This window comes from Oncorhynchus kisutch, unplaced genomic scaffold (genome assembly GCF_002021735.2).
Source record: "Oncorhynchus kisutch isolate 150728-3 unplaced genomic scaffold, Okis_V2 scaffold1728, whole genome shotgun sequence".
NCBI lineage: Eukaryota > Metazoa > Chordata > Actinopteri > Salmoniformes > Salmonidae > Oncorhynchus > Oncorhynchus kisutch.
In genome coordinates this window covers 1-10,000 of record NW_022263673.1, presented here as the reverse complement: position 1 = coordinate 10,000, position 10,000 = coordinate 1, and the positions used below count along the sequence as shown (strand labels likewise).

At 38.2% G+C, this 10,000-nt stretch overlaps 1 protein-coding gene and 1 long non-coding RNA gene across 3 annotated transcripts in view; both read right to left on the bottom strand.

Annotated features, from left to right (window-relative positions):
• LOC109888382 (DNA topoisomerase 3-alpha) overlaps positions 1 to 8,581 on the bottom strand; it is a 35,282-nt gene extending 26,701 nt beyond the window's left edge. Inside the window, exon 1 of one of the 2 annotated variants that reach the window (XM_031818943.1) lies at positions 8,352 to 8,581. In XM_031818943.1, the coding sequence (XP_031674803.1) occupies positions 8,352 to 8,541 (190 nt within the window). In that variant the 5' untranslated portion in view covers positions 8,542 to 8,581. The remainder of the gene's footprint in view (positions 1 to 8,351) is intronic. The other variant, XM_031818942.1, reaches the window with a different exon arrangement.
• Positions 8,582 to 8,623: 42 nt separating this feature from the next.
• On the bottom strand, positions 8,624 to 9,925 carry LOC116367778 (uncharacterized). The gene is made up of 3 exons (XR_004208437.1): positions 9,846 to 9,925; positions 9,669 to 9,744; positions 8,624 to 8,691 (listed from the first exon to the last, which is right to left on the bottom strand). It is a non-coding gene; the product is annotated as an uncharacterized LOC116367778 (long non-coding RNA).
• Positions 9,926 to 10,000: the final 75 nt, after the last annotated feature.

Sequence of the window (10,000 nt, the reverse complement as noted above, 5' to 3'; positions counted from 1 at the left end):
TCAGTATATAGCTTGTGTGAACTGACTGTTTAATCAGTATATAGCTGTGTGTGAACTGACTGTTTAATCAGTATATAGCTGTGTGTGAACTGACTGTTTAATCAGCATATAGCTGTGTGTGAACTGACTGTTTAATCAGTATATAGCTGTGTGTGAACTGACTGTTTAATCAGTATATAGCTGTGTGAACTGACTGTTAATCAGTATATAGCTGTGTGTGAACTGACTGTTTAATCAGTATATAGCTGTGTGAACTGACTGTTTAATCAGTATATAGCTGTGTGAACTGACTGTTTAATCAGTATATAGCTGTGTGAACTGACTGTTTAATCAGTATATAGCTGTGTGAACTGACTGTTTAATCAGTATATAGCTGTGTGAACTGACTGTTTAATCAGTATATAGCTGTGTGTGAACTGACTGTTTAATCAGTATATAGCTGTGTGAACTGACTGTTTAATCAGTATATAGCTGTGTGAACTGACTGTTTAATCAGTATATAGCTGTGTGAACTGACTGTTTAATCAGTATATAGCTGTGTGAACTGACTGTTTAATCAGCATATAGCTGTGTGTTTTTTAGAGTCCTGATTCCGTTTTTCTCCGTTGTTTAAGGTTTTCTCAAAAATAACACTTTTTTAAATAAATAAATAATAATATTGTTTGAAACAGGGTGTAGTTACCCTTTAATGCAAGTGCCCATCTGGAAGAGACCTGTTTCTGTTAGGTTAGCCACGTTTCTGTTAGCCACGTTTCTGTTAGCCACGTTTCTGTTAGGTTAGCCACGTTTCTGTTAGCCACGTTTCTGTTTGGTTAGCCACGTTTCTGTTAGCCACTTTTCTGTTAGCCACGTTTCTGTTAGGTTAGCCACGTTTCTGTTAGGTTAGCCACGTTTCTGTTAGGTTAGCCACGTTTCTGTTAGGTTAGCCACGTTTCTGTTTGGTTAGCCACGTTCCTGTTTGGTTAGCCACGTTCCTGTTTGGTTAGCCACGTTTCTGTTAGGTTAGCCACGTTTCTGTTAGCCACGTTTCTGTTTGGTTAGCCACGTTTCTGTTAGCCACGTTTCTGTTAGCCACGTTTCTGTTTGGTTAGCCACGTTTCTGTTTGGTTAGCCACGTTCCTGTTTGGTTAGCCACGTTCCTGTTTGGTTAGCCACGTTTCTGTTAGGTTAGCCACGTTAGCCACGTTTCTGTTTGGTTAGCCACGTTTCTGTTTGGTTAGCCACGTTTCTGTTTGGTTAGCCACGTTCCTGTTTGGTTAGCCACGTTCCTGTTTGGTTAGCCACGTTTCTGTTAGGTTAGCCACGTTTCTGTTAGCCACGTTTCTGTTTGGTTAGCCACGTTTCTGTTAGCCACGTTTCTGTTAGCCACGTTTCTGTTTGGTTAGCCACGTTTCTGTTTGGTTAGCCACGTTCCTGTTTGGTTAGCCACGTTCCTGTTTGGTTAGCCACGTTTCTGTTAGGTTAGCCACGTTAGCCACGTTTCTGTTTGGTTAGCCACGTTTCTGTTTGGTTAGCCACGTTTCTGTTTGGTTAGCCACGTTTCTGTTTGGTTAGCCACGTTCCTGTTTGGTTAGCCACGTTTCTGTTAGGTTAGCCACGTTTCTGTTTGGTTAGCCACGTTTCTGTTTGGTTAGCCACGTTTCTGTTAGCCACGTTTCTGTTAGGTTAGCCACGTTTCTGTTAGCCACGTTTCTGTTAGGTTAGCCACGTTTCTGTTAGGTTAGCCACGTTTCTGTTAGCCACGTTTCTGTTAGGTTAGCCACGTTTCTGTTAGCCACGTTTCTGTTTGGTTAGCCACGTTTCTGTTAGCCACGTTTCTGTTTGGTTAGCCACGTTTCTGTTAGCCACGTTTCTGTTAGCCACGTTTCTGTTTGGTTAGCCACGTTTCTGTTAGCCACGTTTCTGTTAGCCACGTTTCTGTAGCAATAATGTGATTGCAGAGTTTGCGAAATTGATGCAAATAACAAAAGACGATATTCTGCCATGTAGCCATAGACTACTGTGTAGTTCCCATTTAACTCTATCGGAAGAAGGTTAGCATTAGCATCATGTTGCTAACGGCTACAGACACACACACACACACACACACATTCCTGTTTCAGAAAGTTGCATCTAGTTGATTCCCTACTAACGTCAATATATTTAGTTGATTCCCTACTAAGTTCAATACATCTAGTTGATTCCCTACTAACGTCAATACATCTAGTTGATTCCCTACTAACGTCAATACATCTAGTTGATTCCCTACTAACGTCAATACATCTAGTTGATTCCCTACTAACGTCAATACATTTAGTTGATTCCCTACTAACGTCAATACATTTAGTTGATTCCCTACTAAGATCAATACATCTGGTTGATTCCCTACTAACGTCAATACATCTAGTTGATTCCCTACTAACGTCAATACATCTAGTTGATTCCCTACTAACGTCAATACATCTAGTTGATTCCCTACTAACGTCAATACATCTAGTTGATTCCCTACTAACGTCAATACATTTAGTTGATTCCCTACTAACGTCAATACATTTAGTTGATTCCCTACTAACGTCAATACATTTAGTTGATTCCCTACTAAGATCAATACATCTGGTTGATTCCCTACTAACGTCAATACATTTAGTTGATTCCCTACTAAGATCAATACATCTAGTTGATTCCCTACTAACGTCAATACATCTAGTTGATTCCCTACTAAGTTCAATACATCTAATTGATTCCCTACTAACGTCAATACATTTAGTTGATTCCCTACTAACGTCAATACATCTAGTTGATTCCCTACTAAGTTCAATACATCTAATTGATTCCCTACTAACGTCAATACATTTAGTTGATTCCCTACTAACGTCAATACATCTAGTTGATTCCCTACTAAGTTCAATACATCTAATTGATTCCCTACTAACGTCAATACATTTAGTTGATTCCCTACTAAGTTCAATACATCTGGTTGATTCCCTACTAAGTTCAATACATCTAGTTGATTCCCTACTAAGTTCAATACATTTAGTTGATTCCCTACTAACGTCAATACATCTAGTTGATTCCCTACTAAGATCAATACATCTAGTTGATTCCCTACTAAGTTCAATACATCTAGTTGATTCCCTACTAACGTCAATACATCTAGTTGATTCCCTACTAAGTTCAATACATTTAGTTGATTCCCTACTAAGTTCAATACATCTAGTTGATTCCCTACTAAGTTCAATACATTTAGTTGATTCCCTACTAAGTTCAATACATTTAGTTGATTCCCTACTAAGTTCAATATATTTAGTTGATTCCCTACTAAGTTCAATATATTTAGTTGATTCCCTACTAAGTTCAATACATTTAGTTGATTCCTTACTAAGTTCAATACATCTAGTTGATTCCCTACTAAGTTCAATACATCTAGTTGATTCCCTACTAAGATCAATACATCTAATTGATTCCCTACTAACGTCAATACATCTAGTTGATTCCCTACTAACGTCAATACATCTAATTGATTCCCTACTAAAGTCAATACATCTAGTTGATTCCCTACTAACGTCAATACATCTAGTTTATTCCCTACTAAGATCAATACATCTAGTTGATTCCCTACTAACGTCAATACATCTGGTTGATTCCCTACTAACGTCAATACATTTAGTTGATTCCCTACTAACGTCAATACATCTAGTTGATTCCCTACTAACGTCAATACATCTAGTTGATTCCCTACTAAGATCAATACATCTAGTTGATTCCCTACTAAGATCAATACATCTAGTTGATTCCCTACTAACGTCAATACATCTAGTTGATTCCCTACTAACGTCAATACATCTAATTGATTCCCTACTAACGTCAATACATCTAGTTGATTCCCTACTAACGTCAATACATCTAGTTGATTCCCTACTAAGATCAATACATCTAGTTGATTCCCTACTAAGTTCAATACATCTAGTTGATTCCCTACTAAGTTCAATACATCTAATTGATTCCCTACTAACGTCAATACATCTAGTTGATTCCCTACTAACGTCAATACATCTAGTTGATTCCCTACTAAGTTCAATACATCTAGTTGATTCCCTACTAAGATCAATACATCTAGTTGATTCCCTACTAATGTCAATACATCTAGTTGATTCCCTACTAACGTCAATACATCTAGTTGATTCCCTACTAATGTCAATACATCTAGTTGATTCCCTACTAAGTTCAATACATCTAGTTGATTCCCTACTAAGTTCAATACATCTAGTTGATTCCCTACTAACGTCAATACATCTAGTTGATTCCCTACTAAGATCAATACATCTAGTTGATTCCCTACTAACGTCAATACATCTAGTTGATTCCCTACTAACGTCAATACATCTAGTTGATTCCCTACTAAGATCAATACATCTAGTTGATTCCCTACTAACGTCAATACATCTAGTTGATTCCCTACTAAGATCAATACATCTAGTTGATTCCCTACTAAGATCAATACATCTAGTTGATTCCCTACTAAGATCAATACATCTAATTGATTCCCTACTAACGTCAATACATCTAATTGATTCCCTACTAACGTCAATACATCTAATTGATTCCCTACTAACGTCAATACATCTAATTGATTCCCTACTAACGTCAATACATCTAATTGATTCCCTACTAACGTCAATACATCTAATTGATTCCCTACTAACGTCAATACATCTAGTTGATTCCCTACTAAGATCAATACATCTAATTGATTCCCTACTAACGTCAATACATCTAGTTGATTCCCTACTAAGATCAATACATCTAGTTGATTCCCTACTAAGATCAATAAATCTAGTTGATTCCCTACTAACGTCAATACATCTAATTGATTCCCTACTAAGATCAATACATCTAATTGATTCCCTACTAACGTCAATACATCTAATTGATTCCCTACTAACGTCAATACATCTAGTTGATTCCCTACTAACGTCAATACATCTAGTTGATTCCCTACTAACGTCAATACATCTAATTGATTCCCTACTAACGTCAATACATCTAATTGATTCCCTACTAAGATCAATACATCTAGTTGATTCCCTACTAAGATCAATACATCTAATTGATTCCCTACTAAGATCAATACATCTAGTTGATTCCCTACTAACGTCAATACATCTAGTTGATTCCCTACTAAGATCAATACATCTAATTGATTCCCTACTAAGATCAATACATCTAGTTGATTCCCTACTAACGTCAATACATCTAGTTGATTCCCTACTAACGTCAATACATCTAGTTGATTCCCTACTAACGTCAATACATCTAGTTGATTCCCTACTAACGTCAATACATCTAGTTGATTCCCTACTAACGTCAATACATCTAGTTGATTCCCTACTAACGTCAATACATCTAGTTGATTCCCTACTAACGTCAATACATCTAGTTGATTCCCTACTAAGTTCAATACATCTAGTTGATTCCCTACTAACGTCAATACATCTAGTTGATTCCCTACTAACGTCAATACATCTAGTTGATTCCCTACTAAGATCAATACATCTAGTTGATTCCCTACTAACGTCAATACATCTAGTTGATTCCCTACTAAGTTCAATACATCTAGTTGATTCCCTACTAACGTCAATACATCTAGTTGATTCCCTACTAACGTCAATACATCTAGTTGATTCCCTACTAACGTCAATACATCTAGTTGATTCCCTACTAACGTCAATACATCTAGTTGATTCCCTACTAAGTTCAATACATCTAATTGATTCCCTACTAACGTCAATACATCTAGTTGATTCCCTACTAAGATCAATACATCTAGTTGATTCCCTACCAAGATCAATACATCTAGTTGATTCCCTACTAAGATCAATACATCTAGTTGATTCGCTACTAAGTTCAAAACATCTAGTGATTCCCTACTAAGATCAATACATCTAATTGATTCCCTACTAACGTCAATACATCTAGTTGATTCCCTACTAAGATCAATACATCTAATTGATTCCCTACTAATGCCAATACATCTAGTTGATTCCCTACTAAGATCAAGACATCTAATTGATTCCCTACTAAGATCAATACATCTAGTTGATTCCCTACTAAGTTCAATACATCTAGTTGATTCCCTACTAAGTTCAATACATCTAGTTGATTCCCTACTAAGATCAATACATCTAGTTGATTCCCTACTAAGATCAATACATCTAGTTGATTCCCTACTAAGATCAATACATCTAGTTGATTCCCTACTAAGATCAATACATCTAGTTGATTCCCTACTAAGATCAATACATCTAGTTGATTCCCTACTAAGATCAATACATCTAGTTGATTCCCTACTAACGTCAATACATCTAGTTGATTCCCTACTAAGATCAATACATCTAATTGATTCCCTAATAAGATCAATACATCTAATTGATTCCCTACTAAGATCAATACATCTAATTGATTCCCTACTAAGATCAATACATCTAATTGATTCCCTACTAACGTCAATACATCTAGTTGATTCCCTACTAAGATCAATACATCTAGTTGATTCCCTACTAAGATCAATACATCTAGTTGATTCCCTACTAAGATCAATACATCTAGTTGATTCCCTACTAAGATCAATACATCTAGTTGATTCCCTACTAAGATCAATACATCTAGTTGATTCCCTACTAAGATCAATACATCTAGTTGATTCCCTACTAACGTCAATACATCTAGTTGATTCCCTACTAAGATCAATACATCTAATTGATTCCCTACTAAGATCAATACATCTAATTGATTCCCTACTAAGATCAATACATCTAATTGATTCCCTACTAAGATCAATACATCTAATTGATTCCCTACTAACGTCAATACATCTAGTTGATTCCCTACTAAGATCAATACATCTAGTTGATTCCCTACTAAGATCAATACATCTAGTTGATTCCCTACTAAGATCAATACATCTAGTTGATTCCCTACTAAGATCAATACATCTAATTGATTCCCTACTAAGATCAATACATCTAGTTGATTCCCTACTAAGATCAATACATCTAATTGATTCCCTACAAAGATCAATACATCTAGTTGATTCCCTACTAAGATCAATACATCTAGTTGATTCCCTACTAAGATCAATACATCTAGTTGATTCCCTACTAAGATCAATACATCTAGTTGATTCCCTACTAAGATCAATACATCTAGTTGATTCCCTACTAAGATCAATACATCTAATTGATTCCCTACTAAGATCAATACATCTAGTTGATTCCCTACTAAGATCAATACATCTAATTGATTCCCTACTAAGATCAATACATCTAGTTGATTCCCTACTAAGATCAATACATCTAGTTGATTCCCTACTAAGATCAATACATCTAGTTGATTCCCTACTAAGATCAATACATCTAGTTGATTCCCTACTAAGATCAATACATCTAGTTGATTCCCTACTAAGATCAATACATCTAGTTGATTCCCTACTAAGATCAATACATGTTTACATATTGTTGAATTCAGTTTTAATGTCTGGATTCCGTACTCAATGTAGATTTAGAGCCCTAGTGGGTGTGTGTGTGGTGTTTGGTGTGTGTGTATGTGTGTGTAGTGTGTAGTGTATAGTGTGTGTGTGTAGTGTGTGTAGTGTGTAGTGTGTGTAGTGTGTAGTGTATAGTGTGTAGTGTGTAGTGTGTGTAGTGTGTAGTGTGTAGTGTATAGTGTGTAGTGTATAGTGTGTGTGTGTAGTGTGTGTGGTGTTTGGTGTGTGTGTATGTGTGTGTAGTGTGTAGTGTGTGTAGTGTGTGTAGTGTGTAGTGTGTAGTGTATAGTGTGTGTGTGTAGTGTGTAGTGTGTGTAGTGTGTAGTGTATAGTGTGTGTAGTGTGTAGTGTGTGGTGTATAGTGTGTTGGTAGTGTAGTGTGTGTAGTGTGTAGTGTGTGTGTAGTGTGTGTGTGTGTGTGTAGTGTGTGGTGTTACCTATCCTGAGGTCCAGCTCCTGACGGACGTCCACAGCATCACTGACGTTGCCGTCTGGTTAGTGTGTGTAGTGTGTGTGTAGTGTGTAGTGTGTGTAGTGTGTAGTGTGTGTAGTGTGTAGTGTGTGTGTGTGTGTAGTGTGTAGTGTGTAGTGTGTAGTGTGTGTAGTGTGTAGTGTGTGTGTGTGTAGTGTGTAGTGTGTGTGTGTAGTGTGTGTTACCTATCCTGAGGTCCAGCTCCTGACGGACGTCCACAGCATCACTGACGTTGCCGTCTGGTTAGTGTGTGTAGTGTGTGTGTAGTGTGTAGTGTGTGTGTGTGTGTAGTGTGTAGTGTGTGTGTGTAGTGTGTAGTGTGTGTAGTGTGTAGTGTGTGTGTGTAGTGTGTGTTACCTATCCTGAGGTCCAGCTCCTGACGAACGTCCACAGCATCACTGACGTTGCCGTCTGGTTCCGTTAACATGTCACATGCTCTCCTGATAGAGTTGGGAGTGATCTCAGAGAACCGAGCACGGAACACCTGCACACTGGGCTTGACTGGAACACACACAGAGAGAGGGGCAACTGCTATCACAACACACATTATCCAGCCAGAGGTGCACAAGTGTGTGTGTGTGTGTGTACCTGCTTGCAGACGTCATCACCTCAAAGCCGATGTTCTCTCCCTCTCCTGTCACAATCTGTCCAGATGACAAGCCGCCTGGCACTGACTCACCTCTCTCTCTAAGGTCCGCTAGGAGACACACAGAGAGACACCCCCCCCCCCCCCCCCCCCCCCCCCCACACACACACACACACACACACACAGGGAGAGGACACACACAGACACACAGCGAGACACACACACAGAGAGACACACCACCCACACACACAGGGAGAGACACCCACACATCAGACTGAGAAGCTTGTTTGTTTCTGTCTTTCAGAACTCTTTCTCTGTCTTTCAGAAACTCTTTCAGAAACTCTTTCTCTTTCTTCAGAAACTCTTTCTCTGTCTTTCAGAAACTCTTTCTCTGTCTTTCAGAAACTCTTTCAGAAACTCTCTCTCTGTCTTTCAGAAACTCTTTCTATGTCTTTCAGAAACTCTTTCAGAAACTCTCTGTCTTTCAGAAACTCTTCTCTGTCTTTCAGAAACTCTTTCTCTGTCTTTCAGAAACTCTTTCTCTGTCTTTCAGAACTCTTTCTCTGTCTTTCAGAAACTCTTTCTCTGTCCTTCAGAAACTCTTTCTCTGTCTTTCAGAAACTCTTTCAGAAACGACTTCTCTGTCTTTCAGAAACTCTTTCAGAAATCTTTCTCTGTCTTTCAGAAACTCTTTCTATGTCTTTCAGAAACTCTTTCAGAAAACTTTCTATGTCAGTGCATGATTGCAGCATTGAACAACATGCCAATGAGTCCAATCAAAGGAAGTGTCAGAGAACCACAGTAAGATTTCAAGACAGAAAACAGTAACATTTCAAGACAGAAGACAGTAACAGTTCAAGACAGAAAACAGTAACATTTCAAGACAGAAGACAGTAACAGTTCAAGACAGAAGACAGTAACAGTTCAAGACAGAAGACAGTAACAGTTCAAGACAGAAGACAGTAACAGTTCAAGACAGTAACATTTCAAGACAGAAGACAGTAACAGTTCAAGACAGAAACAGTTCAAGACAGAAGACAGTAACAGTTCAAGACAGAAGACAGTAACAGTACGTTCAACTAGACTACCTTGATCTGAACAAAGTTCTCAGGACAATACTTCTCCACCTCCGCATCAAACAACAGGACAGGATTACAGCTGTGCCTGGAACACACACACACACACACACACACACACACAGTTACACACGCAGAGAGAGAGCACTATAGGAGGTGTCGTACGATGACAGAAGTCATAAATCTCACCATTTCTGGAACTGAGCCTTGAACTCCAGACCCAACAGATGACCTGAAACTGACGTCATACACACCGTCACATTCTGTAGGGACACACACACACACACACACACACACAAAATGAGCCACCACCAATCCCACACACCCGGGATAGAGCAGGTGTA